Source organism: Saimiri boliviensis, chromosome 20, assembly GCF_048565385.1.
Source record: "Saimiri boliviensis isolate mSaiBol1 chromosome 20, mSaiBol1.pri, whole genome shotgun sequence".
NCBI classification, from domain to species: Eukaryota; Metazoa; Chordata; class Mammalia; order Primates; family Cebidae; genus Saimiri; species Saimiri boliviensis.
In genome coordinates this window covers 15054372-15073150 of record NC_133468.1, presented here as the reverse complement: position 1 = coordinate 15073150, position 18779 = coordinate 15054372, and the positions used below count along the sequence as shown (strand labels likewise).

Here is an 18779-nt window from a genome sequence, read left to right as displayed (position 1 = left end):
ATTGTGTTTGACCGCAAATCCTCCCCTCCCACCTCCACTTTCGTGTTTCAGGGAACGTGTATTGACATCCTGCAGGAGGCATAGTTTGGAAAAGCTGTTGTAGCCCCTCAGCTACACTGCTATGGATATTTGAAGGCTTTTTCTCAGTCACTCAGAATGGGGTCTCAAGCTTTAGTGAGCAAAAGAATCATTCTCGGAAGTCTTCTTTAAAATGCGCATTCCTGGCCTGGTGTGTTGGCTCACACCTGTAATCCCAGCACTGTAGGAGGCCGAGGCAGGCAAATCACCTGAGGTCAGGCGTTCAAGACCAGCCTGGCCAACATAGTGAAATCCCATCTCTAGTAAAAATACAAAAAAAATTAGCCAGGCATGGTGGCGGATGCTTGTAGTCCCAGCTACTCAGGAGGCTGAGGCAGGAGAATCACTTGAACCCGGGAAGCGGAGGTTGCAGTGAGCCAAGATGAGGCCATTGCACTCCAGCCTACATGACAAAAGCAAGATTCCCTCTCAAGGAAAACAAAAAAATGCAGATTCCCAATGTCCCCTCTCAGGAATTTAGTACGTCTGGGGTGATGGCATTTTAACATCATTCCAGAGCAGGTAGTCAGGAAGCACACCTTCAGCCAAGCTGGTTTAAAGTTTGGCCACTGGAGATACTGTGCTCAGAGTAAGAGCAGAGACATCACCTGGGAGCTCATAAACACTGCAGGCTCTCAAACCCTACCTTAGCACACTGGATGAGAATCTGCATTTTAACAAGATCCCTGAGTGATTGTGACGCTCATTAGAATTTGAGAAGCATTGGTTTAAAAGGTTTTTGTTGATCGTATTCATTTTTTGTTTTTGTCCATTACTTGTTGGTGAAGAACCATTTTTTTTTAAATAAGTGGACAAACACAAGCCCCTTGTGAAACATTTTCTTCAGTGGCTTCAAGGTACATACAGCCTATTAAAGAGGGGTCTTACCCGAATCAGATTTCTGCCTCTGGTGGCAGAGCCTTGGTTTTTTTTGTGTTTTTTTTTTTTTTTTGAGACGGAGTTTCGCTCTTGTTACCCAGGCTGGAGTGCAATGGCGCGATCTCGGCTCACTGCAACCTCCACCTCCTGGGTTCAGGCAATTCTCCTGCCTCAGCCTCCTGAGTAGCTGGGATTACAGGCACGTGCCACCATGCCCAGCTAATTTTTTTTTGTATTTTTAGTAGAGACGAAGTTTCACCATGTTGACCAGGATGGTCTCGATTTCTTGACCTCGTGATCCACCCACCTAGGCCTCCCAAAGTGCTGGGATTACAGGCGTTAGCCACCACGCCCAGCCTGAGCCTTGGTTTTCTTAAGAAACCCTTGCGTTCTTTCCCACATCCGTCCTGAAGAGTAGAAAAGTCAGCAAAGAGCTTTCACTGGGGCTCCCATTCCGCCAGATCTCTGCTCAGACGGGATTCATCTTCCATGGCTAAATCATAAGAAAGACCAGAAGGTTCTTTGGTACAATGATCTCTGGATTTGGAAGTCAGAGTCTGACCAAAAGAATTGGCAGGAAGTAGGAGAAAAACTTCCAACAGTTCTTCCAGAAGGAGCACAAATACAGTTTTACTTCTTGCAATATTTGAGAATGGCCTTTGCTCTGTGCGGGGAAGGAGGACGCCAGAGGAACGACCGTTCATCAGGTAGCTGGGGTATTAATGGCAGGTGAAACCTTCCAAACGAGCACCCTGTCAGCCAATCTATTGCTTTAAAAGGTTGGCATTGCAGGAGACCTTACAGAGGCAATGAAGAACTAATCTCATATTGCCAGGTTAAATCAAGTCAGCCTTATCCGTTCCTTTCACGTCTTAGTTACATCAAGCCCAAATACTTTCAATTATCCTCACTTCCAACTTGTCAGCGGATGTAGGGTAAAATGCAAATAGAACAGTGTCTTTCTCTGGTGGAGAGCAGGCAATATCATTAAGAATAACCTCCATTTGTGGAGCTCTTCCTCTGTCTTAAGTGCTGTACATTCATCATCTCATTTCACATGTACCTTCTGATAGCATCTCTGTGCATTTCGGTATAGTAGGCATTAGTAAGTCCATTGTATAGATTGGAAAACTGAGCCACGGGAGTTCAGTCACTTGCCCAAGATGACACAGCTGGTGAATAACAGGCCAGGTTTTAAAACCAGACCTTTCTGATTGTTAAGTCCATGTTGGTTTGCTATTTTTCAAACTGAGCCAAAAGCCCAATACTCTGCAAGAGTTTACCTCAAAACAAGCTAACTCCCAAGGCAAGCCAACCCTATGGTTGCCCTCTTTTTACTCAGGAAATTATTTCCATCTCTAACTCAAATTCGGCAGGCTCCTTTGGCCTTTGCCGGCCAGCACTAAGTGCCCTCCAGGACCCTGCACCTTCTTCACTTCCATCACAAACAGAACCAGATTTCATCTTTCTTGCTCCTTCCCTCCTTTTTATTGCTTCATTAATTTTCCACCTCCTCATCGTTATTCGTTGGCCTCAAAAATGACCCTAAGATGTGCTGGGTTCATCACCTGGACTACCCAGACTTTTCTGGGGCAAGTGGCAGCTTGGCAAGCACCTAGCTCTGTATGGGTAAACAAATCTACATGATGCCAAGAAGACTCAAAAAGGAAAAAAAAAAATAGAAATGACTCAGAGGCACTTAGTAGGTGACAAAGCGCTTACAACTGGGGTAAGGACCTTTCGTGGATTACCTCTGTTGATCCTCCCAGCAATCCTGTGTGTATAACCTTCACTGCCCTCACTTTGCCAATTCACTTGGGGAGCCAAGTGATCAAGATGAAGATCAAGAACATGCCCAGTGCCCAGAAAGTTTCCCTGTGCCCTTTCCTGGCTAATACCTGCTCATCAGGGTAACTACATTTCTAACTTTCTGTCATCATTAACTTTGTCTGTTCTTGAACATCCTATCAATGGGTGGGAGAGTACTCTTCAAAGTTCGTGTTTTTAACTAATCCACTCTACGGCCTCCTGGCCCAATGAGTAGGAAAGGTAGATTTGGTAGTTGGTGGAACCTCTGCGAAACCATGTCTGCAAAGAGTACAGTTTATTTTTAAATCTAAGCTTCTGACCAGTCCCCAACCAGCAGCTGCGTGCAGACGCTAGCAGAGCCATCCACAGCACCTGCATCTGTACGACTCTGTCACAAAACAGAACTGAGAAAAGTAAACGTAGGTGTCCCTCTGAAGCCTTCACTACCTAAGAAAGCCGGGGAGTTCATGCTTTCATGGAGAGGGAGTCACTTGCAAACCAAGCTATAGGGAGAAAAGTTGAACAAAATGCTTCCATTCAAATTCTCTATAACCTGCCCAGAAGATCAAAGAATAAAATAAGTGAAATCAACATCTTCTCCTAGAGCCATCTCCTATGAGAATAATTCAAGAACTCACACAGCCTCCTCCAGGCAGAAAGGTGTACATGTTTCAGGCAGCTCCGAAGGCTCCAGATGCTTATGGTGGTGGTTTACAGCCTCTCCATCTACACAGAGCCTCCTTTCTCCTGAGCATAGATATACTAGTAAGCTTTCAATGAAGTCTTTGAGCTTAAATCTCTTCACTAGTTAGGAGCTCCTTTTAAAATCTAGCAGAGCACACTAGACAGGGGCTGGACATCTATAGCCAGCACAAAAGTGAGTGCCACCTTGCACAAATGGTAAACAGCTGGAAGAGGATTGTGTCTCACAGGTAAATTGTGTGGTCCTCTGCAGCCTACAATGCCAGGAATAAATTCCCAGGCATCTGGTTTCTCATGTTGATTCCTCTTCAGATGCTCATTTCAGCCAGCCAAATTCTTTCCCAGCTGTAGGAGCAAACAGGCCTTCAGAAGTGATTAAATCTCACAGCTGCCCACACCTTCCCCTGTAGATGGGCGTCCACTTTCTTGTCTTCAGACTTCCATGGGGAAGGAAGTGTCACCCCTTCTAATAATGAAGACAAAGGGTGATAATCTCATCAGTTGCCTTTCTCTACTTCTTATTCATAGCTGCTTCTTAGCCACTTGGATGTTCACCTTCTCCAGTCCCCAGCTGCATCCTCTGTAGGTGGGTATAGAGTGGGTGGCATGGTGATAATGGTGCTAAGACGATGTACTTAGCACTCATTATATGACACTGCTCTGCTTTAACCCTGCCAGCAGCACTTTCCACCATCATCATCATCATCATCATCTCCATTTGATACATGAGGGAAACTGAGGCACAGAGCAGTTAACTGTCCATGGTCGACAGCTAGATAATAGCTAATCTGGGATTCAAAACCCAGACACCTTGTCCTATAATCTGACATTTAAGAGTTAGATTACTCTGTGTCACAGGGTTGCCATGAACCTTTAAATAAAGAATATGTGTAAATTCTGCTCAATCTATCGCATCTGTTATTACTATTATTATAATTAACCTATCACTATTTGGAAATAAAGTATTTTTGCCAATATTCAACCAGCCCATAGCCTATACCAGAAAATGACTCTCAATATAAGGGAATATTAATTTCATTTACTTTTGCCTCTGTTTTTTTAATGAAAAAGTTGAAGACTTCAAGGCATTTATGGTTATAGTTATAGTCCATTGAACATATGCTATATACCAGACTGACACACAAAAACATATATGTGTGTGTCATATATAGATAGATAGATAGATAATAAAATTCATTTATTCTCTATCACATAACCCTATGGCATATGTGCAATTGGAACTCGGTTTTAAAGGCAAAGAAACCCCTGTTCAGCAAGGCTGATTACCTTTCCAAGCTCACACAGCCAGGAAACTAGCAGAGATGGGCTTCAAACCCAAATCCATCTGATTCCAGAGGCCAGGCTCTCACTTCTGATGCTGTGTAGACTTTTTGGCTTCTTACCTTGGGACTGCTAATCCAAAGGCTTCGATTCAGCATTAATGAACCTGTTTCACGTTGCCAGAACTGTTATGGAAGAGTCTTTCTGATTTGCTTTATCAAAAACAGTAAATGAAATGCCTTGGTATCGTTCCCAGAAAGTTTCTCCATGATCACATTTCTCTGAAATTGTCATTACAATTAGCTGACGATGTGCACATGTAGAATAGAGCCAGAGGTGTGATTTAGCGTCCGTTCTGACGGAAAACACCTAGATAATTCTTTTTGGCCCCATTTCACTGAGTGAGGTAAAATGAAGCAGACATATGCCACTGCAGCGAGGGCTGATCAGGAAGACCTAAGTCACTTTCCCGTAACTGCTGAGTCAGTATTGGACCCTGTTTGAGGACTCCGCAAAACCTCTCCCACCATCCTCACCCCCTTCCCCAGGAAAACGCCAAGCACGCTAACAAATGAGTAGGTAGATAAATAAATAAATAAATCGTCCAATGTCATAGGAGGGCCGGGCCGCTTTCCCTCCGCTGTTGAATGGAGACATGGGCCGCCTCTCAGGTCCTGAACTGGCAATTCAGAACAGTTTGATTGCCTGCTTGATTGTTTGCGAGATAACTGCAAGATTGTCAGTGACAGGGTAATTTACTGAAGATTGCAATGTCAGACTCCATCCAAGGGGCTTGCTGGCATAAAGACGCGATCCTCGTGACTGACAGGCCACTGGGAGATTGGAGTGCCAATTTGAAGTTCACAGTGTCGTCTGAAAGTGTTTGGCGGCTGCAGCCCATAATCACGCAGCATGATAAGGTCATTATAGGCATAACGTAGGCTCCTACTTAATAATGGGTAGAACCCCAAATGTGCAATCTCTGGAGCAGGTACATGTAAATATGTAGGAGGAAATCATTTGTATCCTTTTTTTTCTTTTCTGTTTTGGGATTTGTCATCTACTATTGCTGATGTGTTTAGGCCATCTCCTGCCAGACGGGCCCTTGAATCAAAAGCCCAGAATCAACAAAACAGTGGGGAAATTTGAGGTTCACAGTTTCGAAGCAGTCGTAAGCCCAGAAAGAGTGGCAGGCTGGAGGTGGAGGAGCAAGGCCGATGTTCAGAGCTTAATAGGAAAACTGTCTTAAGTTACTTTTTGAGCCCAAAAAAGTCCTCAAGGTGGTTCCATGGAGCAGGTGGTGAATGGCTTGGAGGGGGAGGAAAAACTTCCCAGCTTCAGGAGGGAAAGGCCACCGGAGATGGAGGGTACCCCTAATCGCAAGAGGCCAGTGACCTTAAAGAAATCTATAGTGCTAACAGCAGTGGGTTTCTTTTCACCTGAGAAGCTTCTTGTGACTGCTGAATGAAGCCCTGCCAGCGTATCTCAGCAGGTTATTTTTTAAATCTGAAACAGGCATTCCGTGGTACAGCCTTTCTGTCTAGTGAAGGCGCCTGTGGAAGGTGATGTTCAAGGCAGAACTCTATGCGCTTTTCTTCTTCTTTTTCTTATTCTGCCAATGGCCCTCGTACCCAGATTGGACACCTGAATGTCATTCTGAAACAATACCTAAATATCATCCTGCTACTAAGATACGGTCTTCAGTGCTGTTTCTAGGGTCTGAGGTTTACCAGGCTCCGGGGAGCCGAGAAGTATTCGACATGGCCAGCACATCAGCCTGAGACATTGAGAGGCTTGATTTCGAAAGTCTCTAAATTTAAAGTGTGCATGCCTGCTCACCCTCCTGTGTCTGCATTTCTAGGAAATTGTGTAAATCTAAATGTGTTACGAGGCACATGAGCAACATTTGCCCATGTGGAAAATGAGAGGCTAGTTTTCGTAATTTAAAACCAAGCAAAACATGCAACCTCCTAATTCGTTTGTTTGCTAAAAAGAAAGTAATGCATTAAAATAATTGCACATTAATTGCTAAATTACAGTGGAACTTTGGTGAAATTACATATTTCATTTTCATTAGTGGAAGCAAACGAAAAGGGTAATGCCAAAAAATTACATTGTAGTAAATTTAAAGCACCCAGCCAGGCCTCTGATTCAGCGTTCCAGTCCAAGTGTTTGTCAAGGCACAGCTCAGGGTTTGAGTGCATGTTTCTATGAGTCTAATTATGGTCCAGAAAATAAAATGCCTTGCTATCAAATCCAGGAGGTACAAGCAAGTCATTCTCCAGGCTTCTCTACTGTGCGTTCAATCAGTTCCCAGCTGAGTGAATAAGGATTGGCTAACGAATTCGTTCTTATCAGAAATTCCAAGGAGCAAACACTGCCCTAAACATTCCCATCTTCAGCCCTCACGGACATGTGAGGAATGAGAAACAGTCATTTTATTCATTCAACAAGTATCTGTTGAGTGCTCAGTTCTGTGCTTGGTACTAAGAGAGGAATGAATGTAAAATTAATAAGAAATCATTCTTCTCTTCAAACAGCTCATTTTCCAGACAGAGAGACCAGCATAAAGAGGTCATTAATTCCAGCACAAGAAAGTTGGCATTAACAATGGTTTTTAAATTGTATTGTGCATTAGAATCACCTGAGAATCATGTTTAAAATGCAGATTCCAGGGCCTGTTCCTGAAGGCTCTCCTAGGGGAGAGAGGGGGTGGGACGTTTATTCTTCCCGCAGGATTCTGATGCAGAATGCTTCTTTGACAACCTCTGATTCAGGGAGGTACAGAACAGGAATTCCTAACTGTCTTGGTCAGTTTAGGCTGCTACAACAAAAATACCATCGACTGGGGGGCTTAAACAACAAACATTTATTTCTCACAGTTCTGGAGGCTGGGAAGTCCAAGATCAAGGCACCAGCAGATTCAGTGTCTGGTGAGGGCCTGATTCTTGGTTAATAGACTGCAGTCGTCTTGCTGTGTCCACAGATGGCAGAAAGAGTACTAAAGTGCTCTCTGGGGTCTCATTTATAAGGACACTTATCCATTTATAAGAGTTCCAACCTCATGACTTAATTACATCCCAAAAGCCCAGCTCCTAATACCATCATATTGGAAGTTAAATTTTCAGCTTAAGAACTTTGAAGGATCACAGACATTCAGTATGTTGCAATAACCTGGCCAGGGGCATCATCCGGAAGGCTTCCTAGAAGAAGAGGCCACACCTAAACATGATTTTAAAGGATGAGTCAGTCCTGTCAGTTTCCCCACTCTACCATCAGCTCCTTAAAGATAGGCACCTTGGTTCTTTACTCTCTCTCTTGTTTCCAGCACATGGACACCACTCAAATATTTGTTGAATGATAGTTGAGTAAAGAGGAATCAGCCCAGGTAAAGGGACGAAGACACAGGACTCTAGGCAAGTACATCAGAATGTTCCAAGTCCTGAGGGCATACAGGAAGACAGAACCAGAAACGACTGCATAAACTGACGCCTTCATTTCCAGATTCCCAAGACGAAGCCATTTCTCCACCTTTCCTAGAAAACGTAAAACTCACAGCGCCTGGATTTCCAATTGGCCAGCAGTTTCCTTCCTGGCTCAGAGAGAGAGTGGGATAGAACACTCTTCTCCATTAAAGTGAGATTTAAGGAATTCCATGCATTTGGGGTTTTTTTTAATTTGATTTAAAATTTGTGTTTTTAATAGTGACAGGGTCTTACTATGTGGCCCAGGTTGGTCTTGAACTCCTGAGCTCAAGCGATCCTTCTGCTTCAGCCTCCTAAAGTGCTAGGATTACAGGCGTGAGCCACCATGCCCAGCCAGAAACTCCATGCGTGCTGATTACTTGTGCACTCATTAGCGCAGACCCCTGGGAACTGGCTGTGGGTAATTTGCTGTGCTGTGTTGTTTAAAAGCAAAGTGTTTGTGTTTACTTTTCCCCTCAAATACTACTTGCTCATAGTAGAAAAAAAGTAGACATTCCAGAAAAGCACAGTAAAGAAGAGAAACACACTCATCTGCTGTATGGGGATAACCATTTGTCAACATTTTAAATTATGTTCTTTCCATCTTTGATCTTCTCTATGTATAGATTGGAAATGGATGAGGCTTGCTGTGTGAAACCTGCCACCTCAGGCCCTTGGGTACATTCGATGCAGCTCATGTCTGTGCTGGTAACAAAGGTGTCAGTGTCTCCAGACAGATTTATGCTGTGAAATCTGCTGACTCTGGCTCTGCCTCTGCCCTTCCAGATGGCCTGGTGGATTGCCTGGACCCTGACTGCTGCCTACAGTCAGCCTGTCAGAACAGCCTGCTCTGCCGGGGGTCCCGGGACCCACTGGACATCATTCAGCAGGGCCAGACGGATTGGCCTGCGGTGAAGTCCTTCTATGACCGTATCAAGCTCTTGGCAGGCAAGGATAGCACCCACATCATTCCTGGAGAGAACCCTTTCAACAGCAGGTAGGCACCCTCTGTCCCTGCAAGCTGCTAAAGTCACTGATTTTCTTCCTGTTGGAGCCGGAAGAAGTGCTCCAGCTTTTCTGGGGACCCAATTCGCCTGGAATCTGCCCCCCTAGAGGCAGCTCCCTCCAAGGGAGCCTCACAGAAGTGCCCTTTTCTCACTCTGTGTTGGGCTTCAGAACAGAGCCTTAGTGCCTTTGCAGCGTGTGACCACCTTTAACCCAGAACCTGCAGGAGACACCTGTTGATTCCCTGGTTTGTATATCATTTTTAAGCTCTGTCTCTTTAATGATGTTATTGTCATTGTATTAAATCCGCCTTTATAATGCCTCTGATGGTGGCTTTTGTTGGAGCATTGCTGAAATAGTTCATTCAATAGAGTGTTTATGAAAGCTGTATTAACTTGATAACAAAACCTGTCATTCGGTGGCATCTTAGAGTCAAGATGATGCTGGTTGCAAGAATTTATTGAGCACTTAGGATGAGCCAGAGACTTTGTGTAGATAATCTCGAATCCACACAACAATCCCATGTATGGCGTCTCCTGATTACCTACTGATGCGAGGCATTGTGCTGCTGCCTTTCACCCCTCGTTCTCTCCAGTGTATTACTGCTCTTAGTTGCTCATTTGAGGCTTATGAATATTCCAGGGTCAAGATCTAGGTTCATTTTGTCTTCAGTATCACCCGAGGACAATTTAGAACTATGCTCCTGGAGAAGAGAGCATGGGGAAGGTTAGTCTTGGAGACACTTCCCTACCACCCTATCCCCTTCTCTTTGCTAAGCACTGTGTCTGATTCTGAGGGTAGAGAAGAGGGGTAGGAGAGGCTGGGGGGTCTTCTTACGGCTTGGCCATCCTTGATTGATCTCCCTCTCAGTTGGTCCAGGTCCAGATGTCAATGGTGTATGCTGATGCAAGAAGGAGGGGCATGGTCTAATTGGGGGTGCCCCACCCCATCTCTGTGCTCCTTCACATCAAGAAATAAAAACTGCTGGTCAGGTCCTTTTTCACAAAACTTCTAGGTACTAGGAACTTGGGCAGGATGGTCCTGGCCCCTTTGTAGCCATGACAACCCCCATTGTGCCATTTTCTCTTATTTCTCTTTATCCTGACTCACATAGGCCCGGGAGCAACTCAGAAAGTATGCTACTTCTCCAGGTTTCCAAGCTGGGAAGAAATACCAGACTGCCCTTCTTACGGGAGCCCCTAACTTTATGAGTGATTCTCTTAAAGCTCCCCTGGTGACCCTTTCATCAGGCCCGGACTCCGACTCAGCCCCCCACCGAGAGAGAGCCCAGTGATGGTGGGATGCGTGGCAGCATAGCTAATTCTGCAGCCCCTTAGAGCTCTCTGGAAAGTTGGAGAGCCCCAGTTGCTGCTCTTTTGAGTATGACTGTCTTCCCAAGGTCACCTTAGGCCAACAACTTTTGCTTCTCTCTGTTCTCATTTCACTAAAAATAAAATAGAAAAAGAAATAATAGAAAAGTAAAAATAATCTCAGCCCTCTTCTATTTCAGCCCTGACACCTCCTAGCGATAGCATGTTGGGCTCATAAACCTCATTTTCTTGATGAGTAAAATTAGGATAACATTATTAAATATGTAAAAGTTGATCAGACGAATTGGGTCATTCTTGTCATACCCAACTAAAGCAGAGTCAAGAGGCCAGGAAGAGAAAGCGCTCTGGGTACGTCACGTTGCCCTAGAAATGTAATTCTCCCCAGGCCTGGCTACTGAAACTGCCTGCTGTAACCTGAAACCAGCTGATCTAATAGCTACTGAAACAACCTGCTGTGACTCTAAGACTAGTTTTACCCACCGCCATAATTCACCAATCAGAACTCACCAGATCACCAAAACTTTACCAGTCCCAGTGAATTGTCTTCTAAAAGGATAAGTAGGCCAGGCGCGGTGGCTCATGCCTGTAATCCCAGCACTTTGGGAGGCCTAGGTGGGCAGATCACAAGGTCAGGAGTTCGAGACCAGCTTGGCCAGCATGGTGAAACCCCATCTCTACTAAAAATATAAAACAATAGCCAGGTGTGGTAGTGCACACCTGTAATCCCAGCTACTCAGGAGGCTGAGGCGGGAGAATTGCTTGAATCCAGGAGGCGGAGGTTGTGGTTTGTGGAGATCATGCCATTGCACTCCAGTCTGGGTGACAAAGCAAGACTCCATCTTTAAAAAAAATAAATAAATAAGTAACACTTCTCCTTATAAAACCTCCAAACTTCTCTTTGTTCTTCAGACATCCTGAAGACTACCCGCTATGTGTATGCCCCGAATTGCAATTCTGGCTTCCTAAATAAAACATTTTAAATTTAGAGATTCATCTATTTTATTTGACTTTGACATATACTGTACACAGTATTATTATGGTGTCTTTTAGTAGAAGAACCTCTCAAAAAAAATGAAAGAAACCACAGAGCTCTGATAAATAAAACGTATTTACTCTGCTTGTTGAATCCTAGTTCTAGAACAGATTCTGTATGCTTCCTTTTAATTGTGAACATAATTCATCTTGCCAGAAACCCGTGACTGGGCAGAGCTTTCACTGGACCGTAAGCATTTCAGTGGGGTTTATAGTTTGCTTATACTGCAAATGTATCCGCTGAAGGCCTGTACATCCTCTGAAGGCCTGTGCAACCTCTGAAAGTCTGTTTCAATCTGCTTCCTAATTAACCTCTCATTATTTCTACCCTAGACCCAGTCAATTCCTGGTATTTTCTCTTTCACACTCTTTCTTCACCTGGCCCTTCTAATTTTATCGTATTCTCCTCATGAATACTTACTACTTCCAGAAGGTACCTTGAACTAGAGCCAAAATATGGGTGAACAGTCAGAAACCCCAGAATATTTGGTAGACTAGACCAACCCAAGACACCTGAAAGAACATGGCTTCAGAGAGAGCTTCCCTGAAGCTTTGAATGTAAGCAATAAATGGCACCACCCACATGAGCCGAGGCTCTCCAGCTGTCTGCATGGATGCATAGTTCAGAACTACGAAATGTAACTCCAAGACATAGGTTGAAGTTCAGTAAGCATGTGAATCCCAGTACGTTATCATCTGACAAACAGAAGGACAAAGCTAGGAGTGAAAAAGAACTTGAAAATCCAAGACTTCTAAAAAGGCGTTCCCGTAGATAATGGCATACAAAAATAACTAAAATGCCTCGACTCCACCACTGTAATTTACAGAGCAGATCTCACTATCTAGATAATGCGATAATTGTTACACATCAATAATCATAAATAGGAATGAACTGATAGTATGTCTTAGCTGAATCTTCCCTGCAAATTGACTGCCTGGAAATGATAGGAAGCCAGGAGCAAGGAACAATTTGAAAAATAGAGGATGGAAATCACAGGCAACACAGCCGCTGTTATTCCTACGGCACCCAGCAAAGCTTTCTGCTACAGGAATGATTTAAAAGAAATAGCAGTTGTAGAAAAAAGGAAGGGCGGGGGTCCTTTGCTGCGGAATGTACTCTGGATTTTGTTTTCTCATCACGAGCACTGTGTACTCGGTGGTCGTCAACACACATCACTGATTTTAAAATAGCGTCTGGTAAGGTCTTAAGGAAATCGTAGTCCGAGCTGAGATAAGAAAATGGAATTGAACAAAAGGATTATTTTCATAAATTAGTTTTCCACTTTAAAAGATTCTAGCACTGTGGTTTAAACCAGCTAAAAATGGCATTCATTTGTTAGGCAGCCAGTAGCAGACAATTAGAGCTGTCAGTGGAACAGTCTAAACACTCCTGAGATCATCAAAGGGTTGGAGTTGAACAGCTGGGGGTATTGCTAATAAAAAGAGAGATACGTGGAGACAGCATCCCTCCAGTTTTCAGGACACCCGGGGATGCAAAAGTAAGTGCATTCCAAAAACCGAGCCGACTTTGACAAGATCCTGGCAAAGGATGGGTCAGTTGATCACCTAGTTCAGAAATCGGGAGTGTGTCCAGGACCCTGCGAGCCTGAGAACCTCTCTTCTGTTGCCATATTGCCCAGTCAGCTGGGGGCTTGCTGCAGAATGGAGATTCTCATTGTCCCATTTCTCTGTGAAGTCAAGAGAATTCAGGTGAGAGGAGGCATGCGCATTCTCCCTCAATGGACTTTGGGCAGAATATTATGGCATCTCTTTGGCTTTATAGGACTTTCCCAGAGGTAGCTTGTTGGAAATGGGATTTGTGGGAAAGTTCTAGTTACTGTGTCTGGAAAGAGGGAGATGTTCTGTAACACTGGAAATAAATTGGTGGGATTTCAAAACCCTTCAAGATAGGAATTTGACATAAGAGAAATATGTAGTAACATGGAATCCAGAATCCAATATAGTTCTAGCAGAAAAAAATATGTGTGTTGCGAAACTACTTTGGCTCTTATTCATTCTTAAAAGCCAGTGGGTTTTTTTTGTTTTGGTTTGGTTTGGTTTTGGTTTTTTCTTTTGTTTCTTTGTTTTTTTGAGACAGCACATTTTTTTCAAATTTTTTTTCGTTTTTTCTGAATCCTTCATGAATGTCAATACACAACACACTTTTCCTGAATGTGCATATTGAAGGGTGTATATATATATATATATATGTCATCCCCCGTCTCTTTTCCTCAGACCCTCATGGATTATGAGAAATTTTGCTCCTAGAGGGCAACAAAAGACAATGCCTGTGTATTTCCCAGCCTCATAAGGCTCTCTGTGCTCCCCACTACCCCCTCTGACATTCTGGCCTCAAGAAGAGTAACATGACCATTCTCCAAAGCCAAAAAAATGGAAATAAATATCCAGATGCGGAAGTTCTCACCTGAGTATGGCATTCTCAGTGCCAGGCTAAGGAGCACCTGCGAGTGATGAGGGACAGCCTGAAGCTTGGGCCAAACAAAAACCAAAGGATGTCAAGAAATGGAGCTAGGCCAAGTGTGGAAGGCAGGTGCCCGGGAGACCCCACAGCCCAGCTCGGTGATGGGAGATGCTGCCCATGGATTTCATCCCAAAATGTCACTAGTGTGGTTGTGTGAAGCCAGAAGTAAATGTCGAAAGTCTTCTCCTTACCTGAGGGCCTACTGAGGATGAGGGAGAAGAGGCAGTGGAGAATTGTCTGTTTCCTGGATGTGGCTCAAAGACCTCTGTTTCTTTCTTTCTCAGCTTGGTTTCTCTCATCCGAGGCCAAGTAGTAACTACAGACGGAACTCCCCTGGTCGGTGTGAATGTGTCTTTTGTCAAGTACCCAAAATATGGCTACACCATCACCCGCCAGGATGGCACGTAAGTAGCCTTTTGGGGCTCGGACCTACTTAGGACCGCATGTGTGTGCAAAGAGACAGACGGTGCTGTTGGCATGGAACCACAGGGTTCCCCCTGGTAGGCTGGAATATCCACCAGGCCAGTCCCCTAGTGAGGATTCCCCTAAAGACATTTCATGCTTTTTGATGTGGCATCAAAAACAGAAAATAAATAGGAAAGCCAGCTTGCCTAGTGTAGCTCATAGCCACTCTCCTTTTTTCAATGTCAGGTCAATGCTCGTGTGTGCGTGTGTGCGTGTGCGTGTGTGTGTGTGTGTGTGTGTGTTGGGGTGGGGGCAGATTCTAGAAAAAGAAGGGAAGGTAGCTCTTAGAAAAGAACTCCTGTTTTAAATCAAAGGCAGTGCAGGGTGACAGGAATCCACATGACATAGTGTCCTGCGGTGATCCCCTTCTGCTTTCATCTGTGGCTTTAGGAGTTGTGTTGTTTTCGCTACTGTTTTGAGGGGTGGCGTGTAATCAGAGAAGTCTAATTAAATACATTTAGCAGTCACCCTGCTGTGTGAAGGAGGCAACCTTTTCCTATTATCTTCTGATTGGAAACATGTGCCCGTTCAGCCCCCATCAAGATGAAAGCTCTGTCATTTCCTTAATCCATTTCAGCACAGAGTAGAAATTTAAAGAAAAAGATAAGAAGAAGAAAAGAAATCTATAGGAGGGAGAAAACACTAACTTACTTTGGGCTAAAAAACACACAGACACACACACAACTGTGGCATTCTATTTTAAATGCAAAGGGAACTGTGGTTACAAATCTGATGCAACACTCTTTCTGGGAAATGCACTCTGGAAAATCTTGGATGTATCACAGAGGTAAGAAGAGGGATTTTTTACCTTTCTCTGGTGAAGAGTCTGGTCTTATTTTCTTTCTGATGCCCTAAGGTAGCCTTACAGGCAGTTTCAACAATCACCAGCCCCCAGGAGCTCTACCTTCATTTTCCCACCTCTGAAACCCAAACAAAGAGTCTAATGATTCACATCAAATCTTCAATATTCATGAAATTTCTGATATCTCACTCATACATTTCTGTAGCCAAATCTAATTATGTTAAAGCACAGGATGGCAGACGTGGGCCTTGCGAAACTACTTTGGCTCTTAGTCATTCTGAAAAGCCAGTGGGTTTTTTTGTTTTGGTTTGGTTTGGTTTTTGGTTTTGGTTTTGTTTCTTTGTTTTTTTTTTTTTGAGACAGGAGTCTTGCTCTTGTTCCCCAAGCTGGAGTACAATAGCGTGATCTCAGCTCATTGTAACTTCCACTTTCCGGGTTCAAGCGATTCTCCTGCCTCAGCCTCCCAAGTAACTGGGATTACAGGTGCCCAACCACCACGCCCAGCTATTTTTAGTAGAGACGGGGTTTCACCATGTTGGCCAGGTTGGTCTCGAATTCCTGACCTCCAGTCATCCACCCGCTTCGGCCTCCCAGAGTGCTGGGATTACAGGCATGAGCAGTGGCCCCTGTCCCAGACTTCTTGAAAAACTGACATCCTTGAGTCAATTGCTCTGAAGTCCCATGAGACAACAGAAGAAGACATTTCTGAGTCCTTGATGTGCTGTTTGTCCCTTTCTGCTGCATCTCTTCCAACTGAGTAATTGTGGCCCAAGTCCACTTCCCAGATCATCTATCCAACCTCCTGGATCAGTGACTCTCCAGCTTGTTCAGGTTGCAAAGCTGTGGAAGTCACAGGACGTGCTTGGGAAAGCTCTGAGGAATCCCGCAATCTGTTGCATAGTGGCGTCTGTCCCAAATACTCAAGTTGATTCTATCGTGCCAACTAGGAACAATTTGGCTTCAAGACATTTGACTCTCTTCTATACCCTATGCAGGACTATGCCAGCAGTGTGTATGCTCAATAAATAAGCACATAAACAAAGTGATTAATAACTGTTGTACTGTGCATGCTCTGATATTTACCTTAATATTTATATGCTCCCTGTTCATTCACATTTACTAAAAAACACCAAATGTGTTACTAAGATTGGATGAAACCAGAAAGTCAAGTATATTTTTACCGAGTTTTTACTGTGATCCAAGTACTCTGTTGGCTGCTGGGGATTCTAAAGGGAGCAAGACAGACAGCACCACTGCCCTCAAAGAGATGAAATTCTATGGCCAGGCGCGGTGGCTCATGCCTATAATCCCAGCACTGGGAGGCTGAGGCAGGCGGATCATGAGGTCAGGAGATCGATACCATCCTGGCCAATATGGTAAGACCCCATCTCTACTAAAAATACAAAAATTAGCCGGGTGTAGTGGCACACACTGTAGTCCCAACTACTCAGGAGGCTGAGGCAGAATTGCTTGAACCTGGGAGGCAGAGGTTGCAGTGAGCCGAGATGGCGCCGCTGCACTTCAGCCTGGGTGACAGAGCGAGACTCCATCTCAAAAAAAAAAGAGATGAAATTCTAGAGGAGAGATACAGCTTAAAACTAGATACTTCTGCCAGGCGCGGTGGCTCAAGCCTGTAATCCCAGCACTTTGGGAGGCCGAGGCGGGTGGATCACGAGGTCGAGAGATTGAGACCATCCTGGTCAACATGGTGAAACCCCATCTCTACTAAAAGTGCAAAAAATTAGCTGGGCATGGTGGCACGTGCCTGTAATCCCAGCTACTCAGGAGGCTGAGGCAGGAGAATTGCCTGAGCCCAGGAGGAGGAGGTTGCGGTGAGCCGAGATCGCGCCATTGCACTCCAGCCTGGGTAACAAGAGTGAAACTCCATCTCAAAAAAAAAAAAAAAAAACCAGATACTTCTCTCTTTTAATGTCCTTCTTTTGTGTTCATTGGAAAGAGCTTCCTTTATTCTGCTTTACAGGTAATACACCTCTGTCCAGCTCTTAAAGAACAAACAGAAATATAGCTTAAGGAAATCAGCCACAGAGCAGAGGCTGATTAGAAGAATGCTATAATGAGCTCCTCCTTGTATCCTAACGTCGTATCATTATAATTACACTATTTATTGAACATTCTATTAGCCTAGGACTGTCCTTAGTGCTTTACGTGAGTGGTGAGCAAACGTTTTCTGAAGCGGGCCAGACAGCAGCTAGTTTAGGCTTTGCTGGCCATGTGGCTTGTCACCAACAACTCAGCTCTGCCATTATAGCAGGAAAGCAGCTCCAAAGGGTACATAAACAAACTGGTGTAGCTGTATGCCAATAAAACTTTTTTTTCTTTTGAGACAGAGTCTTGCCCTCTCACCCAGGCTGGAGTACAGTGGCGCGATCTCGGCTCGCTGCAACCTCCGCCTCCCAGGTTCAAGCAATTCTCCTGCGTAACCTCCCAAGTAGCTGAGACTACAGGTGCCCGCCACCACGCCTGGCTAATTTTTGTTTTTTTAGTAGAGACAGGGTTTCACCATGTTGGCCAGGCTGGTCTTGAAGTACTGACCTCAAATGATCCACCCACCTCGGCCTCCCAAAGTGCTGGGATTATAGGGATGAGCTACTGTGCCCTGCCCAGTAAAAACTTTATTTACCAAAACAGGTGGTGGGCCGGATTTAGCTCATAGGTCATAGTTTATTGATCTCTGCTCTGTTACACTCATGTTTCACTCTTATCCATGCCATGTGTATTGGTGTAATTAATCCCATTTTACAAATGAAGAAACTTGGGCTCAGAGAGGGTTAGCAACTTCCCCATTGCCACACAGCTAGTAGGTGACAGAGTTTGGGTTCCAGCCCCACTGTCTGTCTCCAAAGCCCGTGTTCTCCTCTGTGTTCTTCCCATCCCATGGCCATCAGGGGAGGAGGAGGAGACGCATCCTGCCATGTCTAAAGGTGAGTCCACCCTCTCATCAGCCCATTTACCCCCTCTCCAGGTTCGACCTGATCGCCAATGGAGGTGCTTCCTTGACTCTACACTTTGAGCGAGCCCCGTTCATGAGCCAGGAGCGCACTGTGTGGCTGCCCTGGAACAGCTTTTACGCCATGGACACCCTGGTGATGAAGACCGAGGAGAACTCCATCCCCAGCTGTGACCTCAGTGGATTTGTCCGGCCGGATCCAATCATCATCTCCTCCCCGCTGTCCACCTTCTTCAGCGCTACCCCTGGGCAGAATCCCATCGTGCCTGAGACCCAGGTAGGAATGGCAGGGGCCAGGGCAGGACTCTCAGGACTCTCCTAACCAGAACCAACTGGACACTGCTTCTCCCCGAGTGGACCAGAAACTCATATTATAGGGGAGTGAAGAAAGTGGGAGCGTAATAAAATTTACAGCCACCAGAGATGGAAGTTCAAATCCCTCTTGGCTATTCTGGATGTTTGCAGATAGTAGTTCAAGGCT

The 18779-nt window shown here is 44.8% G+C and overlaps 1 protein-coding gene across 15 annotated transcripts in view; it reads left to right on the top strand.

Annotated features, from left to right (window-relative positions):
* The window catches only part of TENM2 (teneurin transmembrane protein 2), a 3817113-nt gene that overhangs the window by 3738993 nt on the left and 59341 nt on the right, over nt 1–18779 (top strand). For all 15 annotated transcript variants that reach the window (XM_074390353.1, XM_074390351.1, XM_074390352.1 and 12 more), the window contains 3 exons: nt 9000–9210; nt 14348–14467; nt 18314–18575. In XM_074390353.1, the coding sequence (XP_074246454.1) occupies nt 9000–9210; nt 14348–14467; nt 18314–18575 (593 nt within the window). The remainder of the gene's footprint in view (nt 1–8999; nt 9211–14347; nt 14468–18313; nt 18576–18779) is intronic.